Below are 25,648 nucleotides of genomic sequence, written 5' to 3'. Positions count from 1 at the left end.
CAAAGTCATATACTGATAAACGAAATATTTGACACTTCAGTTCACTATTTCTATTATTACCTCACTCAGTTAACACACTTCTGAGTATTATCTAATGACGATTTAGTCGAAGAAACTTTTAGAATATTTCCTTCGTCGCGGCACGGCAGAAACTTTACTTACGACGTCTTCGTACTATTTTCAAAGTGTTTGAGTGTGACCACTACTATGCCCTCGCGGATCGCAATGAAGCATACTGTCCTTCATAATTGCAGAACACACTTACGGCACACTTACTGCACACTAGTTATAACCTTGGTTCACTGACTTATTTATACCTGTCTGCGAGCAGCGCTCGGAATCAGGTGATGAAGAGGTGATAATTCCTTCCAAACTTTAACTTATTATATTTCAAAAACCACTGGGCGGATTGATCTCAAATTTGCAAGGTTTCACTTCCAGAATATTGGCTACAATTCAGCATTGGTCTAATGTTAATTGGTCCAGGCATTAAAAAGTTCATAAAATATTTTTTGAGACAATTCTGAAGGGGAGGGAAGCTACAGGCATTGGTGACATCACTTGACCTTGCTCGACTTGCGCTCTCCCTCATGCAGCGCAGTGAGACGAGAACATTCTCTCACACAGCTGTTCATGCATCGGAAATTAACTGTACACTCATAAATAACATTTATAACTCGTATGTGCCAGGGCCTATGCCTTCCTGGTATGTATGTATGTATGTATGTATGTATGTATGTATGTATGTATGTATGTATGTATGTATGTATGTATTTTATTTATTTCCACATTTCCAACTATTCAATACCTGTTTCCTTCTTCCTTTAGTGAATTAAAAATTAAGGGCACATTTACTGGTATTAATGTACTTCAAGGTTTCACTATGGTAATTTCAACCATACCTATGTTTAGATGACTTGCATGATGCTAAGAACCAGCTGTCTGACCTGACCCGTCGCCTCCATGAGCTGGAGATTGAACTGCGTCGTCTAGAGAATGAACGTGAAGAACTGTCTGCTGCATACAAGGAGGCTGAGGCTGTAAGTATTATGCTGACATTTTTATTTTCTACCTAATGTTGCTGTCAACTGTTTTCAAAAGCTTCCAAGTAATTGAAAGATAAACATATCCACTGAATACAGTCTACTGATTACTTGGATGACTTAAATGGACTGGCAGTGGTGGTGGTGATCATTGTTTTAAGGAGAAGTGCAACTGGGCAGCGATTCTCTCTTATTAACACTAATCAAAAAGGAATAAGGAATAAAGAATGAATGAAGGTATCAGTGAAAGAAAAGGAAAGGTCACAAAGGGTGTGAAAATGAAAGACTCTCTAGACCTCACAAACGTAATACCACTGGGGTCAGAAAGGAACAAGAGTTGACCAAAGGAGGTCAGATGGGATAGTTGTACGTGAGCAGCCTGGCACAAGTATAGTAAGTGGAAGCAACGCCAGACTTGGCTAAGGGTCTCATGGTCACCAACCCACGCTCCTAGGTTGAGAGCATCTGAGGTTCCCCTTTCAGTAATCTCTTACTATGGGCACGCTATATACCGTGGGTGTATTTTACTGCCTCAACCACAGGAAGCTGACTGGATTCAAGAAACATCAAATTAGTTTAAAATCCAGGAATGTTGCCGGGAATAAATACAAGAAAGAGAAAAAGGAGTAGTTTTTAATTTCCAACATAAAGAAAACAGGTGAATGAATAATCTGGACTGTAATAGAAAATATGAACAATGAATTAGTCAATCTTGTAATTTATTAGAGAGAAAGTTTAATCCGATGTTTTTAATTGTTTATGTCCACCTCTGTAGTGTAATGATTAGCACTATTAGCTGCCATCCTTGGAGGCCTGGGTTTGATTTCCGGTACTGCCAGAAATTTTAAATGTAAGATTTATGGTATGTAGTTAAAAAAAGGTACATGCAGCTCACCCTCCATTTGGGGGTGTGCCTGAAAAGAGCTGCACTGTCTCGGTATGAAGACAGAGATTTACATTTACAATTGTTTATGAGGGCTGATGACATTGTTATGGCCATTAAAAAGAATATCATCATTTAAATGGTTACTTCCTCAACTTAATTTAAGTACAGTTTCACCAGAACGAAACAAAATTTATGTTATTTCACTGCATAGATCTACATCTATTAATTTAATTTTGCTTTAAGACTTTTTTTACAGTTATTCATAAAAAGCCTCATTATTCATTTATTATAGTACTAATTATGATAAAATAATAATTATAATTATGCCATGGTCTCCATTCCTTACATTGAGAAAAATAACAAAGTACATGTTAAAAAAGGCTCTCTCTTTCATTAATCACTCCAGTCATTTACAGTCAAATTATACTTAGAAAAATCTCTCTCTGCATAAGTCGATGAACAGGAAACTCAAATATATTTTAATACAGCATTTGTAAAGTTCATGTCAATAGAGAAAAGATAGATGCAGCAAGCAATAGATATCTTCAGGAATTTTCCAAGAATCTTAGCATATAAAGTGGAGTGAAGATAACCCAGACATCCCAAGGACAACATTTCAAGAGACCAAGAGCCCAAGAGCCATGTAGAGTGGACGATGCTTGTGCCAGATTATTAAGAAATCACTACTTCATATTTCTTTCACTCTATGTCATAACGTAAGAAGGAGATTTCCAAGAATATTAAACCTAACAGGTATTTCTGTTGAGCTGAGATCTATGAATTTCACTTCAATTTGGTGCTTGTCAAAAGGTATATAAATTTCACTTTAAATTCACCATATCACTGTACTTTCCAAAAATAATATCACTATTTTCTTAACCAACATCTTAAGATTCATTAATATTTCTCAAAATCACTTCAGAAATATTCTTTGCCACCTGTATCATTTATGAAGATCATGTCTCTAGGGTAAGTTATCTGTACATATCCCAGCATGATGATTCATTATACATATTTGTACAAGTGTTTGGTTGATAAACACGGTTTCAAGAAATATGTAAAAAAATAAAAAAAGTTTCATTAGCACATATCTTCTTTTTGGCATTGTCTCCAAGCATTTGAGTACACAGGATCTTGAAACAGGCTGCTCCAACTCAAATCACATATCTAGTTGTGAGATTTCTAACATCCCTTACCGAATTCTTTTATGAACTTTCGAGACTTACAGTCTCAGTGGTACTAGGCATGTGATACCTGGAGTAGATTTTGTTTTTTGCCACCCATGACCCTTCTCTTTCTTTACCCAATAATCGCAATCTTTGAAGGATTATAAAGATTCTTCTCACTTCTATCATTAAGAAGCTAACATTTATACATGTCAAATGGAAGATAATTTTAGAAACAAACAAAAGATGTTACAAAAAAGTACCCTACCATATATAGTTATTTTTATACTTACTACAAGCCACAAATACCCTCATAACCATATGAAGAGATCCACAAACTTTATTTACAATCTCATTAATGTGATTACCCCAATTAAAATCTTTCCTTATATTAAAACCTAGGTACTTTCAGATACTTTCTACCAATCAACGCAGTAATTAAGACTAGGTAAGAGGACTCTTGGTGAAACTTAAAACCTGACTTTTCATCCCATTTACCATCATACTACTGCCTGATGTCCATCACACAAAATTATGCGACCTGGCCAAAAGCTCTAAATGCAGATCAGTGGTGATGGATTGATTGATTGATTGATTGATTGATTGATTGATTGATTGATTGATTGATTGATTGATTGATTGATTGATTGATTGATTGATTGATTGATTGATTGATTGATTGATTGATTGATTGATTGATTGATTGATTGATTGATTGATTGATTGATTGATTGATTGATTGATTGATTGATTGATTGATTGATTGATTGATTGATTGATTGATTGATTGATTGATTGATTGATTGATTGATTGATTGATTGATTGATTGATTGATTGATTGATTGATTGATTGATTGATTGATTGATTGATTGATTGATTGATTGATTGATTGATTGATTGATTGATTGATTGATTGATTGATTGATTGATTGATTGATTGATTGATTGATTGATTGATTGATTGATTGATTGATTGATTGATTGATTGATTGATTGATTGATTGATTGATTGATTGATTGATTGATTGATTGATTGATTGATTGATTGATTGATTGATTGATTGATTGATTGATTGATTGATTGATTGATTGATTGATTGATTGATTGATTGATTGATTGATTGATTGATTGATTGATTGATTGATTGATTGATTGATTGATTGATTGATTGATTGATTGATTGATCCCTGCAAATACTGGATAATGACATTTTGTAATAACATAATTTTTTATAAAATTTAAGTTTAAATTAACTGAAATAATGTTCTGATTTCCAGTATAAATAGTGATATGATTTTCATCATCATCATCATCATCATCATCATCATCATCATCATCATCATCATCATCACAATGTTCATAATAATGTTATTGGCTTTTATGTCCCACTAACTACGTTTATGGTTTTCGGAGATACCAAAGTGCTGGAATAGTTTGCAATTGCAAATAAAATAAGAGCAGCCAAAAATATGAAGAATAAAAACAATCAGTTTATCGGTATTATTTGAGGACTAAAGAAATATTAAACCTTTAGTTATTTTAGTATGACATACTAATGTTATATAATAACTAAATTCTTCATCAGAAGTATGTGTTAATTATAAAATGGCTTAAGAGTCCAGTACTTACTTTCAGTCATCTGATGAAGAGTTTATGGCATTATTGATTCATTTAATAAATGAGTTGATATTGATTCTTTCAATTACAATAGGTATCAATCTGTAATTGGCACCACAGATTTCTGAACATTGACCATAAAATAATCCAGGTCGATTTATAAAAATGCTTGTTCGGTTAAGTCGACCAGGAGTAGCATCAACCTTTACACATAAGGCTGGAACTGTTCAGGAATGGAGAACTCGGCAGCAGAAACTAATATCCGAATAGGTGTATTTATAGGGAGGATAGTTCGATTATCTACATCTAATAACCGGAAACCATCAGTAGGTATTTCATTAGAGGAGAGTGTGTATGAGTCAAATTCATAGGGGGTATAAAATCTGTATATTCGTAGCTTCAATATCATTGGTGTCCAACAGTTTTTACTGTAATAAGTGGGTCTATAGGTTCATCAAGGAGATAAAGAAGTTGGAGAGATGGTAGGGCAATAAAAATAAGAGTAATGGCAGGTAGAATAGTTCAAATTACTTCAATTGTTTGTTCTTCAAGTAGATAATGATGTGTAAATTTATTTATTATTAAACTTTTATAATATAAGCTACCAAAATGGTATTTATCAATAAGATAAAAAGTGTATGATCATGGAAGAAAATTAATTGTTCTATTTACAGAGAGGCACTATTCTGTAAATTTAAATTTGATCAAGTTGCCATGTTCTATTAAAAGGGTGAACTTTATATGTAAAGCTTAAATCTACTGCACTATTCTGCCATATTAGAAGTTAGTTAATATAGGTAATTCAGAGCAAGTGTGTTCAGCTGGAGAATAGGATTAATAGCATTCCAATGAACTTACCATGTTTATAGGAAATAATACGGTTCGATTTGAAATGATGCTTCTCAAATAATGAAAATGAGGAAAATAATTCTGATAAATGAGATTGTTGATCCTAAACTTGATAAATGAGATTGTTGATCCTAAACTTGAAACAATGTTTCAGAAAGTATAACTATTCGGTTAATCAGAATGTCATCGTGGTATACCAGCTAATCCTAAGAAGTGATGAAGAAAGAATGTTAAGTTTACACCTATGAATTTAGTTGTAAACTTGATTTTTTATCATTTAAAGTTAAACCCATGAATAAAGGATATCATTGGATAAATCCGGCTCCCGGAGGAGTTCTTTTACGTGCCAATAAATCTACCAACATGAAGCTGATGTATTTGAGCATCTTCAAATACCACCAGACTGACCCAGGATCAAACCTACCAAGCTGAGGTCAGAAGGCCAGCACCTCAACCGTCTGAGCCACTCAGCCCAGCTCATCATTATCATCAACATCAATATAATCATCATCATTTGTTCATTCATTCATCATTACATCCACATATGAGCCACATTTATGCAATATACCTGCCCTTCTGTCCATCAGACTCACATATTTTTCTATTGCACTCTTCAACCATGATGTTTCATGGTTTGCAAGTTGTTCCTCAGGTACATCTCTCAATGTCGTCTTCCATTCTGATTTTCTTCCTGGCAGATTGCTGTTTCCTGTATCTCATTATCATCATCAACACTGCATAACAAAGGACAAGACTGAAAAATGTTTATGTTTAACAGGGCCGCAAGATTGAGGAACAGCGTTCTCAGAGATTATCTGCTGAGTTGGCTCAGTTCCGTCATGAGGCTGAGCGCCGCCTGCAGGAGAAGGATGAGGAAATTGAGGCAATCCGGTGAGTAGATTAATTGCAAGTAATTCTGTAAGTTCAATATTGAAAGAGCCTTTAGAAAACTCTCCTATTATGACCTTTCCAAAAACTTCCTACTATCTTCAAGAGGAATAGATTAATGAACTGTGCTGAAATAGAAGAGAAGGAAAAAGCAAAAAAATGAATTATTTAGCAGGGTATAAATTAATTAACACCTGAGTCCATGGTTAACTTAAATGAAAGTGGGGACATTAATGAGCAAGGTAGGAATTTATACAAAAATTAATTTAAATTTATCATCATTTAGGTCTGCTGCCCAGGTGGCAGATATACTATCAACTGGTTACCTAGCCTTAAACATTTCCCTTGATAAATTATTCCAATGCCTCACTCCTCAACCTATAATGAATGTTATGGGTCTATATAAGTAGTAGCAAGGAAAAACAAATGACAAATCAAGCTAGCACCATGAATAAAAACACACAGTAGGATAACTGCAATGACAATGCAATATGGGAAGAGCCAGTAACAGAAAGAGAAGACAAGGACAAATTCAAAACACAAAAAGAACAAGGACAATCTCCACATTCTCATTTACTACTGTTTGGGCTCTCTTCTCATCAATCCCATTTCTTCTTTATATATTTCTTCTCAGCTACTCTTGTTTCTGCTCCCCAGACAATCATAGTGTGTTTCCATGCTTGCCTTTCTCTCTCTTATCTGTTGCTCTCTTTACGTGCGTTGACCTGACACTGTATTTTATCATTCGAATATGTAACTATACTCTTTGCTGTCTTTGATGTATATTTACACACTTGTTTATTCTATTTTTAGTACATATATGTTCAATGAAAGTCAAATAAATAAACGAGTAGATGATAGTGACAGTGGACTACATGGATATTGGTCCATTATGAAAACTGTGTAAAAGGGTGAAAATTACATATCCTCCTATATGTATATGATGGCCATTTCATTGTGAATACTCTATAGGGACACCAGAGTGTCAAAAATTAAACTAAAATGAAATCTCCAGATATATATCTCCCCAATTAGAGCATCCAATAATGCTGACAAACTCACAGCAGGATTTGATCTTGGATCCTTGCAGCACAAGCAAATATAGTCAGATGAATTTACTCTCATTTAGGTTCAAGTTAGCAATCATAGGAGGGGAAGTAAGCTCAATAAGAAGTAATTAATTCTAAGTCATTAGAAGTACAATAAGATAATTAGACAATTGTAAAGTTCTACTTTCTTTTATCTTTTTATTGATATAAAAAAAATTTTGTTGTTACATTCATAAATAAGATGCTTTCAAGAATTTTATCACATAGATCTTATATCTACAGTTCATCTCTTAAATGTGGATAGTTCTTCTTCTGCCCGCTTCTGTAGCGTAAAGGTTAGCACTATTAGCTGCTGTCCGTGGGGGCCCAGGTTCCTGGTACTGCCAAAAATTTAAGAATGGCAGGACTGGTACCATATGTAACTAAATTGGTACATGCAGCTCACCTCCATTGGGGGTGTGCTTGAAAAAAGTTGCACCACCTCAGGATGTGGACATGAGTTCTTCTTCTTCTTTTTTCAGGTCAGATTGTTAGTGCCACATAAATTGTATTGTTTTAGAGATGAGACTCCCATCAGCGCAGTGTTGAATTCTGTCTGACACCGTGTAGTTTTTATTTTTTTAATTTTTACTTAGCTTTACGCCACACCGACACAGATAGGTCTTATGGCGACGCTGGGATAGGAAAGGGCTACGAGTGGAAAGGAGGCGGGACAGGCCTAAATTAAGGTTCATTTGCCTGGTGTGAAAATGGGAAACCACTGAAAACGATTTTCAGGGCTACCAACAGTGGGGTTTGAACCCACGATCTCCCAAATGTAAGCTCACAGCTGCGCGAACCTAACCGCACAGCTACTTGCTCGGTGTAATGTAGTAGCAGTAGCAGCAGCAAGAGGTAGTAATGGGAACTATAACGAGTCTTTCATGAGTTGGTGGACATTATGCAAAAAAAAAAAAAAAAAAAAAAACATGGCACAATAGCTCCGAAGGCCATGGCCTACCAAGTGACCGCTGCTCAGCCCGAAAGCCTACATATTACAACATGTCTTATGGTCAGCACGACGAATCCTCTCAGCCGTTATTCTTGGTTTGGACCGGGGCCACTATTTCACTATCAGATAGCTCCTCAATTGTAATCACGTAGGCTGAGTAGACCTCGAACCAGCCCTCAGATCCAGGTAAAAATCCCTGAACTGGCTGGAAATCAAACCCAGGGCCTCCAGGTAAGAGGCACACATGCTACCCCTACACCGTGGGGCTAGCCAGACACTATATTTATTTATTTATTTATACTCGTTTCAAAGTCTCCCCCAATACTACGCCAGTGACATTTAAATAATATGAGGGTCAGTAGTGACACCTTTAAGTCAGAGAATAAATCAGCTGCTGCAGTATCAGGAGAAATAATTTAAATTCAGGAGATTAAAATAAGACAGATTTGTACAGCTATGAGCCATCGAATTGTATTTATTCTCCTCTTACCTCCCATCATTTTTTATTATTTCTCTATCGATTACAAGTGTTTCATGATTCACATTGCATAAGATGTAAATTGGCAACATGCAGCCACTATTTGTGTCAGTGGTAGCCAACAGAATCAGCTGGGCCATGTCTTAAGAGAGGGCCTGTAGCTCAAGAATGCTTCTATAAATACTACTAAAGGCAGGCATGGAGAGTGCTTTATTTATACAAGGTTGTTATGGGTGGAGCCCTACACAGACCTTTGATGAGACTGGCAGCTCTGCCAAGGGAGCTGTAAAAAGCATCAGCTTTAGTAATAGAGGCAGAGCACAGTCTGCCACAGACGGGACACAAGTAACTCTTCTTGTTTGGTGGATTTGCAGTTGCGTGTGATAGCACTCAAGAAACGCGTATTTTTGTTGCATATTGCTTTATTGAACACCCCTACCCTTGGATGGCCCCAAGTAAATATATCCCAGAAAAGCAGCTTTGGAAAAAGCCACCAACTCATTGTTATGAAGATAACTATGCTTATGGAATAAATTTCTATCAGCCTATGATAGATTACTTGAATGCCAAGGCAAAGAAGGTAAAAATACAACCACCCCACTTACCGTGGTCTAACGAGCGGGGACTTCAGAAGTATAATTCAAAACTTGTCAAATCATACTCAGAAACAGATTTGAATCAACTGGCAACACAAGTTGAAACACAAGCAAAGGAATCTGTAAATAAATTTACTGTGGCAAAAAGATCAGTTTTCTCATTGGCAAAATTGGCAAGTGCAGCAACAATAAAGAAACACCTGGCATCAGTCAGCAGCACAACAAAGGGGTCTAGCAGAGAGCTAAGTACAATAATGGAGGACAGTGGTAATTTTGACCTATATGATACAAGAGCAATGACTGACCCACATAACTTGACAAGAGACATTTTAATAGGAAAATCTGCAAAAGCTATTGAAGCCCAACTACTCTCACAAGGCCTACAAAACTTGTCGTCTAACACTTCAGTAGATATAAAATCATTTCAACGCAAAGCCGTTGTCTCATCTCATGATACAAGAGAGCATGAGAGATTAATGGAAGAAAGGAGGAATGTTCAGCTTGAAGAAGAACAAAGAACAAAACCTATAGATGAGCTAAAACTCGAACTTCAAGGATTTGATAAGAAAACATCAAACTACTTCCTAGATAAGAGGTATTTATCAATATCAAATATATAATATTAATTAATTAATTAATAAATGAAGAATACCAGTAATCTACTTTGAACCCACACATTTATTTATTACTATACCAAGTATATGGAAGCTAATTTTCCCTTGATGACTACCATTTACCAATTAATAATCCATGCTACTTACATATGCTAGCATGTAACCAGGGTCCAAACAAATTTCCTCCTCTCATTGATCCTTGCAGGTCCATTTTATTCAGAGTGCTTATCATAAGCAAAATAACCCTTTATTATTTTGAATTGATTTTGCTCTACAGAGTTACTCTACAGTAGTCACATAGTGGTATCTTTCAGTAAATGGTAGTCATCAAGGGAAAATTAGCTTCCATATACTTGGTATAGTAATAAATAAATGTGTGGGTTCAAAGTAGATTACTGGTATTCTTCATTCATATTTTAACATTTGCTTTTTATATAGTTACATGAAGTTCATTTTCATTCCAAGGACCAGCAATTTAAGTATGTGTAGTCAGGGTGACTGTCCTGCTTTTCTCCATACACTGCAACACTTTTCCCTGGCAATAAGGTATCAGGTATGCAGAGAAGGATTTCTTATTACACAAACTCAAATTCATTCATTAGAACATCAATAAGTAGACATAAAAAAAGAATACAGAAAAAATTAAATTAATGGGCACATCACAATAAAATTGATTGTTTATAAAAAGAATATTAGTTATATAAACTATCATTAGTTATTATTCAGGAAAGTGAGGAATACCTTTAGTGAACTGTTCTTCATTTTTAATGTTTTATATACTTTATGAAGTAACAATTCTTTATGATCTGCCTCCATAGCCAAATGGTCAGCATCTTGGCTCGGGTACAGAGTGTTTACGATGTCCCCAACTTTCCCGCATTTCACATACCACATACAACACTATACTACACCATAATAAAATACAATTTCTCACACACAGCATGTGCTGTCCACCCTCACTGGAAGGTCTGCCTTCCAAGGGCTGCACCAGGCTAGCAATAGCTACACAAAATTATCATCATTAGAGTGCTTTGCTAGGAAGAACATGGGGTTGAAATGACAGAAACCATTCCTTGTACAATGTAGTAACTTAAGGAAGTGTGTTCCATCAGTAAATATTTCCACAATCATAAATGAAAAATGTTCTGACATATACTGCATCAGTTAAAATCTTACAACCAACCAATTTTGCCATACATGTTTGAACCCAAATTAGATGATCTTGAGGTCGTAGGTTGTCAGAGAATATGTGCACTGGAATTGTTGATCATTTTTCTTAATCTTCATTTTACATCATCATACAAAATTCTTGTATACATTTTGATTAAATTTGTTTTCAAAAAGTGTTATACAAATGGGAGTTTAGTAGTAGATGTAGTGATGGTAATCACTGTTGTTTTAAGGAATACAACAACAAGATAATCAGCCTTTCTTAATACTAATCAAATAAGAAAGTGGAAAGGGTCCTATTCCTTAAAGGTGTAAAGGTATTGGATAAGTGAAAGACAACAGCAAGACAAATAAATTAAAGCAAGGAAATTGTTCTAGCCCATACCAAAAGACACAGTGCTCTGTGAACTCTATATTTCTAGATATGAATCTGGGCTTATATATATATGAAACAGGAAAGGAGGAAATTATGTATGTATGTATGTATGTATGTATGTATGCATGCATGTATGTATGTATGTATGTGCGTGTGTGCATGTGTGGGTGCATGCGTGCGTGCGTGCATGTATGTATGTATGTATGTATGTATGTATGTATGTATGTATGTATGTATGTATGTATGTATGTATGTATGTATGTATGTATGTATGTCCAACCCTTATCACATTTCTCTGCAAGATCGGGTATGAAGCGAGATGAATCTTCGTAGCGAGTTTTTACAACTGGATGCCCTTCCTGACATCAACCCCATCAGAGGAGTTAAGGAGATGAAATTAATGACATGGTATATGATAGGAAGGAAGAGGGTGAAACCTGGTGCTGGCACATGGCCTACTCCTGTCGAATAGCACCAAGAGGTCTGCTCAACGTTTTACATCTCCATCCGACAGGTCAATCACCACCAACAGTATCATATGCCCTCACTCCATATGAATAATGTGCAGCAATTTAGAACTGAACTCAGATTTTTGGCATGTAATCTAGGAATTAGAAATAATTGTATACTACCATCTCTCCGACCCTGCTGGTCAACATTCTGTTGGTGAAAATTTTCTTCACCAGCGGAACTCAAACTGGCTAACCATGGTGTCACACCACACAGAGTTCACGCCTTAACAATCATGGCCACAAGGCAGACACGAGGGATGGCATTCAACTTGAACTGAAATTTTTTGTTCAGTATGTATTTAGAAGCTTTATGGTGGTGAAGGCATTCCACTGCGTGACCCATAGTTTGCCCAACATCAGACTTCAAAAATGTACATGAGATTCCTCAACAAAATGCTTGAAACAATATGGAGCAACACAATACACACATTTGGCATAACCAATATCTGAACAATCCCCAGAACCACATTCTTCAGCTGAAAAATCAAATAACACTTTGACACATTTTTGAATTCAGCAATATGTGTAGGAGTATGGTAGCAGCTGCCTGCCATGAATACTGAAGCATAGGGTGATACAATGGAACAGACAACTGGTTATGAATACTAGAACAAATTTTCATTATGAAAATAGAATATTTTTTTATTATTATTATTATTAGGGTAGATTATAGTTGCTTTAACTCCAAGGTCTTATCGCTACTCTTACATATGATTACACAATAATAGTAATAGGAGTGCGACAGGCTTCGGCACAATTCCTATCCTCGCCGCTAGATGGGGGCTTCATTCATTCTATTCCTGACCCGGTCGAATGACTGGAAACAGGCTATGGATTTCCATTTTCATTTTCAGTAATAATAATAATATTGTAAATAATGGTTCATGTTTGTGGGTTACTGTAGTCACGTCCTAGTTCGTGAACCATGGGCAACGGCTGAGTGGCCTAGTAAGTGGTCCTGAGAGTCAGGATACCAGTTGCTATGGAATGGGAGTGGGCATCTCGGACATATTCTGAGTCGTGGCCCTCTTTGTGCTCAGGCGGCCAGGACTATACAATTCACTGGTGGTCCATAACCCGTTAGAGGAGAGATCCTCACTTGGACTATGTGCAAGTAGGGCAGCATCCTGCTTCATGAATTTACCGAGCTCAGAACATTTTAAGCAAGCCTCGGACCTATGGGAGTAATGGAGTCCCACTCCCATTTGACAGGCGAGGGACTCCTTGAAAACAACTTGGCGAACGAAATGGAATTCGATGGGGAGCTATCAATATTAATGGAGCTAATGGAAGAAAGGAGGGAGAACTGGCTGAGTCAGCAAAGAGGATGCATCTGGATGTGCTAGGAGTAAGTGATATTCGGGTAAGGGGAGATAATGAGGAAGAGATAGGAGATTATAAGGTGTACTTGACGGGTGCTAGAAAGGGAAGGGCAGAGTCTGGGGTAGGGCTCTTTATCAGGAATACCATTGCACGCAACATAGTTTCGGTTAGGCACGTCAATGAGCGAATGATGTGGGTAGATTTGTCAGTGGGAGGAATTAGGACAAGAATTGTGTCCGTGTATTCACCATGTGAGGGTGCAGATGAGGATGAAGTTGACAAGTTTTATGAAGCATTAAGTGACATCGTGGTCAGGGTCAACAGCAAGGATAGAATAGTGCTAATGGGCAATTTCAATGCGAGAGTTGGGAATAGAACTGAAGGATACGAAAGGGTGATTGGTAAATGTGGGGAAGATATGGAAGCTAATGGGAATGGGAAGCGTTTGCTGGACATCTGTGCTAGTATGGGTTTAGCTGTTACGAATACATTCTTCAAGCATAAGGCTATTCACCGCTACACATGGGAGGCTAGGGGTACCAGATCCATAATAGACTATATCTTAACAGACTTTGAATTCAGGAAATCTGTTAGGAATGTAAGAGTTTTTCGGGGATTTTTCGATGATACAGACCACTGTCTGATCTGTAGTGAACTAAGTATCTCTAGGCCTAGGGTAGAGAAAGTGAAATCTGTCTGCAAACGAATAAGGGTATAAAATCTCCAGGATGAGGAAATTAGACAGAAGTACATGGATATGATTAGTGAGAAGTTTCGAACAGTAGACAGTAAGCAGGTTCAGGATATAGAAAGTGAATGGGTGGCATACAGGGATGCTGTAGTAGAAACAGCAAAGGAATGCCTAGGAACAACTGTGTGTAAAGATGGGAAAAGGCGAACATCTTGGTGGAATGATGAAGTGAGAGCAGCCTGTAAACGTAAAAAGAAGGCTTATCAGAAATGGCTCCAAACAAGGGCCAAGACAGACAGGGATTTGTGCGTAGATGAAAGAAACAGAGCGAAACAAATAGTTGTTGAATCCAAAAAGAAGTCATGGGAAGATTTTGGTAATAACCTGGAAAGGCTAGGTCAAGCAGCAGGAAAAACCTTTCTGGACAGTAATAAAAAATCTTAGGAAGGGAGGGAAAAAGGAAATGAACAGTGTTTTGAGTAATTCAGGTGAACTCATAATAGACCCCAGGGAATCACTGGAGAGGTGGAGGGAATATTTTGAACATCTTCTCAATGTAAAAGGAAATCATCATGGTGGTGTTGCAAACAGCCAAGCTCATGGGGAGGAGGAAAATGATGTTGGTGAAATTATGCTTGAGGAAGTGGAAAGGATAGTAAATAAACTCCATTGTCATAAGGCAGCAGGAATAGATGAAATTAGACCTGAAATGGTGAAGTATAGTGGGAAGGCTGGGATGAAATGGCTTCATAGAGTAGTAAAATTAGCGTGGAGTGTTGGTAAGGTACCTTCAGATTGGACAAAAGCAGTAATTGCACCTATCTATAAGCAAGGAAACAGGAAGGATTGCAACAACTATCGAGGTGTCTCATTGATTAGTATACCAGGCAAAGTATTCACTGGCATCTTGGAAGGGAGGGTGCGATCAGTCGTTGAGAGGAAGTTGGATGAAAACCAGTGTGGTTTCAGACCACAGAGAGGCTGTCAGGATCAGATTTTCAGTATGCGCCAGGTAATTGAAAAATGCTACGAGAGGAATAGGCAGTTGTGTTTATGTTTCGTAGATCTAGAGAAAGCATATGACAGGGTACCGAGGGAAAAGATGTTTGCTATACTGGGGGACTATGGAATTAAAGGTAGATTATTAAAATCAATCAAAGGCATTTATGTTGACAATTGGGCTTCAGTGAGAATTGATGGTAGAATGAGTTCTTGGTTCAGGGTACTTACAGGAGTTAGACAAGGCTGTAATCTTTCACCTTTGCTGTTCGTAGTTTACATGGATCATCTGCTGAAAGGTATAAAATGGCAGGGAGGGATTCAGTTAGGTGGAAATGTAGTAAGCAGTTTGGCCTATGCTGACGACTTGGTCTTAATGGCAGACTGTGCCGAAAGCCTACAGTCTAATATCTTGGAACTTGAAAATAGGTGCAATGAGTATGGTATGAAAATTAGCCTCTCGAAGACTAAATTGATGTCAGTAGGTAAGAAATTCAACAGAATTGAATGTCAGATTGGTGATACAAAGCTAGAACAGGTCGATAATTTCAAGTATTTAGATCGTGTGTTCTCCCAGGATGGTAATATAGTAAGTGAGATCGAATCAAGGTGTAGTAAAGCTAATGCAGTAAGCTCGCAGTTGCGATCATCAGTATTCTCTAAGAAGGAAGTCAGCTCCCAGACGAAACTATCTTTACATCGGTCTGTTTTCAGACCAACTTTGCTTTACGGGAGCGAAAGCTGGGTGGACTCAGGATATCTTATTCATAAGTTAGAAGTAACAGACATGAAAGTAGCAAGAATGATTGCTGGTACAAACAGGTGGGAACAATGGCAGGAGGGTACTCAGAATGAGGAGATAAAGGCTAATTTAGGAATGAACTCGATGGATGAAGCTGTACGCATAAACCGGCTTCGGTGGTGGGGTCATGTGAGGCGAATGGAGGAGGATAGGTTACCTAAGAGAATAATGGACTCTGTTATGGAGGGCAAGAGAAGTAGAGGGAGACCAAGACGACGATGGTTAGACTTGGTTTCTAACAATTTGAAGATAAGAGGTATAGAACTAAATGAGGCCACAACACTAATTGCAAATCGAGGATTGTGGCGACGTTTAGTAAATTCTCAGAGGCTTGCAGACTGAACGCTGAAAGGCATAACAGTCTATAATGATAATGTATGTATGTATGTATGTATTATAAAAATATAAGGAAAATATAAATAAGTATAATATAATTAGATTTTGGAGTGCAAGCCAGTGTCCTTGAGGAAATTGATGACTTTATAACCCAGTGATGGAGAAGCCAATGTCACTTCCATTTCCTTAGGTATGTTGTGGTTTCTAGAAGATAGTTGTGGGTGATCTTCGTGTGTCCTATCTTTAGTCGGGAGATTAAGACTTGTTCGGTGAGGTTTTTGAGAGGATATATTCTCGTAGATATCATTTTAATTTAATTTTTTGGAGGTTGCTAGTGGAAGTTTTAAGCCAGTTCATTTTCTATTGTTTGTATAGTTTGATTTTGATATAAGAATGTGGCAAGGCAATTTGACGGTCGTTGATTGGAAGACTAGTAGCCTCTTTTGCTGCTTGATCACCTGATTCATTGCCTGGTATTCCTCTGTGAGATGGTATCCACATAAAAACCAAACCAAACCAAAACCCATGGCACTACAGCCCTTGAAGGGCCTTGGCCTACCAAGCGACCGCTGCTCAGCCCGAAGGCCTGCAGATTACGAGGTGTCGTGTGGTCAGCACGACGAATCCTCTCGGCCGTTATTCTTGGCTTCCTAGACCAGGGCCGCCATCTCGCCGTCAGATAGCTCCTCAATTCTAATTACGTAGGCTGAGTGGACCTCGAACCAGCCCTCAGGTCTAGGTAAAAATCCCTGACCTAGCCGGGAATCGAACCCGGGGCCTCCGGGTAAGAGGCAGGCACGCTACCCCTACACCACAGGGCCGGCTGGTATCCACATAAAAATAACATTTTTTCCTGCAATCTTGATCTTGTGGTACAGCATTTGAATTCCTTTAACAAGGAGGTGTGTTGTTGATGGATTTTGTATTGAAGTTAATGCACTTTTGGAATCAGAAAATATTATGACTGGGTTATTGTAGCTTGCTTTTGAAATATGAATCATGGCCTGTTTAAGAACATACAGTTCACTTGTATTTCACCGCACAACCATTTCTCTCACTGAATTTTGATCCATCAGTATAAATTGCACTATATGATGAGTATCTATTGCAAATTTCATGAAATAACTGTTGGGATTTTGCTGTGTCAGTTTGAGCTTTAAGATTGTTGTTCAATTCTCAGTTGATTGGAGGCAAATGAGCTTCCCATGGAGGGGTATCTAGAGAGTTGTGTGGAAGTAAAATGGATGGAAGGCTGAGGTTTAGTTCTTTGAGAAGATTGTATATTCTGATGTTAAGGGGTTGGGGTTGAGATCCAGTTAGTTTTCCTTTATGTCGTCCGGCTCCATGGCTAAATGGTTAGCGTGCTGGCCTTTGGTCACAGGGGTCCCGGGTTCGATTCCTGGTAGGCTTGGGAATTTTAACCATCATTAGTTAATTTCGCTGGCACTGGGACTGGGTGTATGTGCCGTCTTCATCATCATTTCATCCTCATCATGACACGCAGGTCGCCTACGGAAGTCAAATCAGACCTGCATCTGGCGAGCCAAACTTGTCCTCGGACACTCCCGGTACTAAAAGCTATACGCCATTTCATTTCATTTTTCCTTTATGTCTCTTTGAAAATAGGTGAGATTTTAAGTATTGCTTACTTGTACCAGCTATCTTGAGTGTGTATGTCAAACTCAGCTGTTTACGTCTGATTTCAAGTGGTGGTTCGTTGGCTTCAATCTCTATACTAGCCATTGGGCTGGTACGATGGGCTCCTAGGGCAATTCGAAGAGAGCTGAGGATTGGATGGTATCAAGGATCTTGAGAGTAGATGGTCTGGCAGAACAATATACTACTATACTGCAATTTCTTATTTAGCCATCAAATATATATTTGGTGGACAACCGTCTTTAATACTCTCTCTTACTTCCGGACTGAAAAATTTTTCCTGAAGACAATAGGTGTCCACTGATTAAAAGTCTTAACATCTATTGTACAACACTATGAGGTGTATTGTGTGCTGACTGAATCAATGCAACTACTGATTTTTCCCCCTTTGCTAGATAATGTTGAACTGGAAGTTAGTTCGTAATTAAAGTCATATTAATGTACGATAATGCAGTGTACCTGCATTTAAAAACTTGTGGTTTTTTGGTATACTTCTTCAACAAAACTGGCCCTACACTAGCAAATATCTTTGTCTTCTTGTACATCTCAGGTGGTCATGAAAGTAGTGATGTGTCTATGGCACATTCTGTATTCTTTCTTGAGGCAAGTTATGATATTTGCATAAGATTTACAACTTGTGTGCCCAATTACTCTTGCTTTTAACATTTCCCAAAATTTTAGGGACCAGTAATGGGCATATTTTCCCTAGGGTCTTATCATGCCAAATTAGAATAGAATGCTTTCTTTAATTGCCAGTTCTTTAACTGCCTTGTTTCTTTGAAAATGATGTTCACTACATCATTTTTGTGTTATGTAATTAAATATTACTTCGATGTTTGATTTGTTTTTCTGAGATGACTGTCTCTTCAATAAGGTGCTGTAGGTCATCACTTTACGTGGAGGTGTAAGATAATCATTATAAACATGTTCAAATATTCTTACGTAAATTTAACTAAAATGTTAACAGTATTGGACTTCTTTTCTGGGGACGGTTCATATTCACTAGCATTGCTAGCTTCTCTGTGAACTGTACTGTTTCCACATCTGACACTATCACTACACTCTTTAAAACTACTAATCACTGTATCATCTACAAAGTCTTCTTCTTTGACCACTATCCTATCCAATGTTATTGCAGTTGAGCAATCAAATGATTTGTCATGTTTCTGAATAATTAGATCCGCCAAAAATATTGCAAAAGTGTAATCATCTTGCCTTCTTAACATGGATGTTATGATATTTAAGACATTCTAAGTGTTAACGGTTTTGTTTATGTTTGCTGTATTCATATGAAAATACTGCAATGCACACATCAGTTACTAGCTGAGGTAACTGACTGGGTGTTGCAACTCCCCATCTTCCAAGATTACAACGGACAAACCAAGCGATAAACAAACAAATTCTTCTGCAAGCTTGTTTAGAATGTGAGATGGGTCTGTGTACACAGTTTTACGAACAAATTCCTACCTCCCCTCATTAGTGATGATAGCCATGTATTGTTTCTATGTTGAAAAATTCACAAAATTAAGTTGGTTTTTTTCCTTACAAACTTTGGTATCCTTCCATCCCATGTGAAAAAAATGACAGGAATGTCCTAAAAACTGGCATTCTGTGAAGTAATTGTAATTTTACTGATTACTTGGTGAAAACATAATTTGTAATTGTAACTGAGTAGAATATTTCTCAGGTTACTGTAATAAGATTATAACTGGAAATTGACAATATATACTTGGTTCCACTAAATGAATATTGGTAGAAGTGAGCTCTCTGCATCATCAACTCTGACATAAACAGTTCTGCAGTATACTAACTGAATCCCTGACAATAACACTGTTATGACACACGAGGCTAAATGTTCTGGGAGCTCAACCCTTCTAGAGATGTAGTTCCATTTTAGGTTTTCCATCTGTTCTCCCAAGATCAATTCTTGTTCTCTCCTGAAACTGTCAGTGCTAGATTTGTGAGGTCTAGGGAGTCTTCCATTTCCATGAATTTCTGTTAATCTTTTCATTTTTACATAAGTACTACATCTTACATCTGTTCTAATCTGCTTGTCATTTTCATACCTTGGTCTACTCCTATTGTTATTACCACCTACACTTCCCTTAAAAACCAAATGAACAAGTCCTGGGTGTCTTAAGATGCACCCTATCATTCTATCTCTTTTTCTGGTCAAATTTAGCCAAATCAATCTCCTCTCCTCAATTCGATTTAGTATCTCTTCATTCATTATTCGATCTACCCATCTCACCTTCAGCATTCTTTTGTAATGCCACATCTCAAAAGCTTCTATACACTTCCTTTCTAAGCTAGTTATCGTCCATGTTTCACTTCCATACAATGCCACGTTCCACATGAAGGTCTTCAAAAACATTTTTTTCTAATTCCTACTTCAGTGTTTGAAATGAGCAAATTTCTTCTCTTAAGGAAGGTTTTCCTTGCTTGTGCTAGTCTGAATTTTATATCCTCCTTACTTCTGCCATCGTTAGTTAATTAACTACCCAAGTAACAATATTTATCTACTTCCTTTAAGACTTTTTTCTAGATTTACAAATGCCACTTATGTGGACTTCTACTTCTTAATTTGGTCCTCTAAGATCAGACATAAAGTCAGGATTGCTTCACATGTCCATATGTTTCTTCTGAAGCCAAACTTATCTTCTCCCTACTCAGTTTCAACTTGTCTTTCCATTTTTCTGAAAATGATATGTGTTAAAATTTTGCAGGCATTAGATACCGTACTAAACAAATGGTGGTGTAGTTTTCACACTTGTAAGCACCTGTTTTCTTGCGAATAGGTATAATATCATTCTGCCTAAAATCAGATGGCACATCTCCTGTATCAGACATCTTATTTGTCGTTTTAGCACTAGATTGTTGATTCATGGACGGTCTTTATTATGATAAAGTACTTTGACTGTTCAGCATGAGATTCATATCTAACAGCATTTAGAACCTATGTGATTCTTGAAAGTGATTATGTTAATTTGTCTAGTTCTCCTTGCATTAACATATCAAAAACTTCCTCATAAATAGTGAAACCTGTCTGCGGCAGTAACTTACACCAGTAATTAAGGTGGAGCAAATGTGTAATGGCAGTAACATACACTAGTAATAAGGTGGAGGAAATTGTGTAATGGAGAATTTCCCAATGGAACTGAAGCCAGACACGTCTCTAACTCACTAAGATTCCTACAGCAACTATTCTCCAGACACAGGATACATATTCTAGTTTAGAAGTGTTTTATTCATAATTATTTGTAAGAAATATTTTCAAGGAGCTGAACTATGAAAAATTATTCTCATTTTCGTTCAATATAACAGGAAAATTTATGAGTCACTCTCTATATGATATGATCCATGATGAGATTATCAACAAAAAAAATTTCACAACTGAAATATAATGTTAGTTACGTAGAGTTATTTATTATATTAGAGTACCGATATATAATCAATTTGAGGCTCTTTCTCTCAAAAAATTTGTTTCCAAATGTCTATGACTAGATCGGTAGTTATAAGCACTTAACGAAGATAATTTACTTGCAGCAAGCAAACCAGCATTGAGATTGAGCAACTTAATGCTCGTGTGGCTGAGGCCGAGACCAAGCTGAAGACTGAGGTGACCCGCATCAAGAAGAAGCTTCAGATCCAGATCACTGAACTTGAGATGTCCCTGGATGTGGCTAACAAGAACAACATTGAGCTTCAAAAGACCATCAAGAAGCAGTCTCTGTCTCTTACTGTACGTATATATCTAAATATATGAGTTACTGTCATGACATGGTAAAAAAATTAGGAGTTTTAATAAAAAAGAATCATGCCATGCTTTCTCAGGAACTTTAGCTAGTTCTAATTGCAATATATGAAAAACAGGAAGCTAGAACAGAGCTGATGATACTGATGTTTGTCCTCTTAAAAGAACAACTATCATCCTCATCACAGAGCTAGAACACGGGATAATATACACAATGAATATACATTTCATTGTCCTTTTTCCATTACATATCCATTCGATTCCTTTTTTCCCCATTTGTATTTTGTCCTTGTCTTTTACCATCTATATAAATTGTTTTTTCTTTGTTTGTTTTCTCTTCCTTGCATTTACCCAGTTTTCTCCTTATCCTACACCTCTGACATTGATACTGAAAAGGAATGGCCCTTCAGCAATTATGGAAACTTGCACCCATGACAAAGTTTGCAAACAAGCTTGCAGTTTTACCTGATTATCCCTCCATGGAACCTTCCATTTTATATGGAATCTGAACCACAGAGACATGACTTTTAATTTTGAAACTTCCACATATGTTAGCTGGGATTTGAATTATAGCTACCTTGGTGGGAAACTGGACTTCAAACTCAGCAGAAGTATTCATATATTTGAAGGGCACAAAGGACAATTTATAAATTTCATTGTGGGGCTCCGTATTGGCAAAAAACTCAACTTTGGTTTTGGGAGATGATTTCCACCTTCCAATACTTTTTAATGGCTAATCTATGATTACATAAACTTAGCTTATCATCTAATTGGTACCGGTACCCTGTTTTATCCCAATTTGAGGGACATTTTCAGCTAAAGAGTGTGCGATACAAAAACTGACATGGACAATTAAGCGTTAGGTGATTTTAAATCAAAAGTCCAAAGATAAGTTTATATAATCATAGATTAGCCATTAAAAAGTATTGGAAGGTGGTAATAATCTCTTAAAACCAAAGTTGGGCATGAAGGAGTCAAATCAGCACTCCAAGTTGTATGATGTAGGCACATAAATGATCTCTGGTGACACGCTGGTGTTTACCCAACAAAATTAGTTAAAGCTTAGCCATTCAGTGCCTAATAGAGTTCCAACTTCTTTGTCATCTGGTAGAACACAATGGAACATCAAAATTGACATACAGGCAGCCTGAATGGTGTCAAATCAAAATGCCTGCACACGGTAGCTTGGATGAAAATCCACAGCCTGTTTCCAGTCATTTGACCGGGTCAGGAATGGAATCAATGAAGCCCCAATCTAGCGGCGAGGATAGGAATTGTGCCAGCTGCCGAAGCCTGTCGCACTCCTCTGGGGCGATGATAAATGACTGACAGATGAAATGAGATGATATTGGAGTGTGTTGCTGGAATGAAAGATGACAGGGAAAACTGGAGTACCCAGAGAAAAACCTGTTCCACCTCTGCTTTGTCCAGCACAAATCTTAGATGGAGTGACTGGGATTTGAACCACAGAACTCAGCAGTGAGAGGCCAGTGCGCTGCCACCTGAGCCACGGAGGCTCACGGTATCTTATATAATATTATTATTCCTGTTATTATTGTACTGATGGATCTGGGAAGCAGAAGAAAGCTTATTGGGGACCAAGAAGAAATAGATCTAAAGGAACTGGTGATAGGATGATGATGATTCTTGTTGACTAAAGGGGCCTAACATCTAGGTCATCAGCCCCTGTGGTGAAAGGAGAGAGCTCATCTATGAAGATAGTGCATTTATCCTTGTCCTTCCATTTCTTTTGCTTCCTCTACCCATAATGACCTGTAAATGTCATCATCATCATCACCATCTGTACATGTTTCAATCCCCCTTCCTAGCTTTCTGTTTCGATGTACTTATATATCCCTATTTTATGCAGTTAATAATGAGTAAATGGATAAATAAAATGTAAAACTCAGTCGCTTATCCGAATTTGGGCATTGGTAGCACCATCAGCACCACACAGCTAACAAGACCACTGGTCAGGCAGCCTGAGCCGAACTTATCTGTAGTAGGGTAGCCACTTCCTTCCTGTTTAGCCCCCAGTGAACAGGACAGTACATGGTCTGCCAACCCAAGTGCAGACAACAACCAATGTTGAGGCAGAAATAAACAACAGAATTAGAAAAGCTGATCATGTTTACTATGGTATAAACAACACAATCATAGGGAAGAAATTATTAGAAACACAAAAATGCGGGTATATCATGCTGTGTACCTGCCAACCCTGCTGTATGCTGCAGAGAGTTGGACAGTGTATAAAAAACTGGAGAATCATTTGGTCGCCACTGAGATGAGATACCACATAGGAACTAGATTTTTAATAAGGAAGAATAAATAAATAAATAAATAAATAAGTAAATTAGTTAATTAATAAAAGGATTTTTTATAATACTGCACTAGCACAAATGGGTTTTGAGCAACAGTACTGGAAAGGTAGTTGATATGGCCTTAATTAAGATACAACCTTAGCATTTACTTGGTGTGATAAATAGATAAATAGAAACCTGTAATAACATATTCATACTTGCCCACAGTGGGATTTGAACCTATTATTTTCTGAATACAAGTATACCACTACACAGCATATAGGCTACCACATAGCTACCTCATTTATTCTTCTCTTCTTCTTCTTTCCCTTTGTGCCATTAGGCGTTGGAGCATTTCAGCCAGTTATTAAAGTTTCTTCTGCCGTGTGCCATTCTCTAAACATCACCCAGGGTCTTCCCTCACTTCCTGATCAGTCCCAAGATGTACTCCTCCCATTCAATCTGTAGCCTTCCTCGTGTTCTTCTTCCTGTTGGTCTGGCTCGCCACACCTGCTTCGCTTTCCTTTCATCTTCCATTCTTTCTTAGGTGACCAATCCAGCCCAATCCTCTCCTCTCAATGACATCCATTTTTGGCTCCTGCTGAAGCTCATCTCTCACTGTGGTGTTTCTAATATGGTCTCTTCGAGTTTTCCCGGCAACTTTCCACAAACATCTCATCTCAGTGGCGACCAAATGACTCTCCAGTTTTTTATGCACTGTTCAACTCTCTGCACCATACAGCAGGGTTGGCAGGTACATGGCATGATATACCCACATTTTTGTGTTTCTAATAATTTCTTTCTTCCCTATGATTGTGTTGTTTATACCATAGTAAACTTGATTAGCTTTTCTAATTCTGCTGTTTATTTCTGCCTCTAATTTTCTATCCTCTCTGAAGATGGTGCCCAGGTACTCAATTTGTTCCACTTGCTCAGTATCCTCATTGTTTCACTTGATCTGAAGCTGTACTTTTTCTCCTTTGGTGAACTGCATGACCTTGGTTTTGCTCGCATTCACTTCCATCCCACGGTCCTGGAAGGCATAAGCCCATTCAGTAAGAGCTTGTTGGAGATCCTCCTCTTTCCCAGCCAAAATCAGAATGTCATCTGCATAGATCAAGGATTGGACATATATTGGTCTCGTGTTCCAGTTGCCAATTCTTTTAGTTCTTCTTTTACACTGCTTAATGACTTGGTTTATGAAGATCACAAAGAGAAAAGGGCTCAAGCTGTCACCCTGCTTTACTCCCTTTGCCATTTCAAATTCCCTAGAGCATTTACCAGCTATTCTCACCAATCCTTGGACTCTATTGTACATGCTCCTAATCTGGCATAAGAGAGTATTGGTTACCTTTTCCTCTTCAAATGCTGCCCACCGCTGTTCCCTGGCGACCGAGTCAAATGCGGCCTTTAGGTCGACAAATGCAGCTAGAACATCTTTCCCACGACTAAGTCGTTTCTCTGTAACAGTTCTTAGTGTGTATATATGGTTGTGGGTTGATCGATTTGGCCTGAGAGCATACTGTTCTTCTTCAAATTTTCCTCTACT

The 25,648-nt window shown here is 37.6% G+C and overlaps 2 protein-coding genes across 2 annotated transcripts in view; both read left to right on the top strand.

Annotated features, from left to right (window-relative positions):
- Positions 1 to 25,648, top strand: part of LOC136873988 (paramyosin, long form) — a 107,601-nt gene that overhangs the window by 69,418 nt on the left and 12,535 nt on the right. Inside the window, exons 11-13 of the mRNA XM_067147412.2 lie at positions 913 to 1,040; positions 6,343 to 6,455; positions 21,592 to 21,787. Coding sequence (XP_067003513.1) covers positions 913 to 1,040; positions 6,343 to 6,455; positions 21,592 to 21,787 — 437 coding nt within the window. The remainder of the gene's footprint in view (positions 1 to 912; positions 1,041 to 6,342; positions 6,456 to 21,591; positions 21,788 to 25,648) is intronic.
- LOC136874238 (paramyosin, short form) lies at positions 9,212 to 10,186 on the top strand. The gene has a single exon (XM_067147870.2). The coding sequence runs from the start codon at positions 9,416 to 9,418 to the stop codon at positions 10,184 to 10,186; it is 771 nt and encodes a 256-aa protein (XP_067003971.1). The 5' UTR covers positions 9,212 to 9,415.

Source organism: Anabrus simplex, chromosome 5 (genome assembly GCF_040414725.1).
Source record: "Anabrus simplex isolate iqAnaSimp1 chromosome 5, ASM4041472v1, whole genome shotgun sequence".
NCBI lineage: Eukaryota > Metazoa > Arthropoda > Insecta > Orthoptera > Tettigoniidae > Anabrus > Anabrus simplex.
The sequence above is the reverse complement of the archived record's forward strand: the minus strand, read 5'-3'. Positions and strand labels throughout refer to the sequence as shown.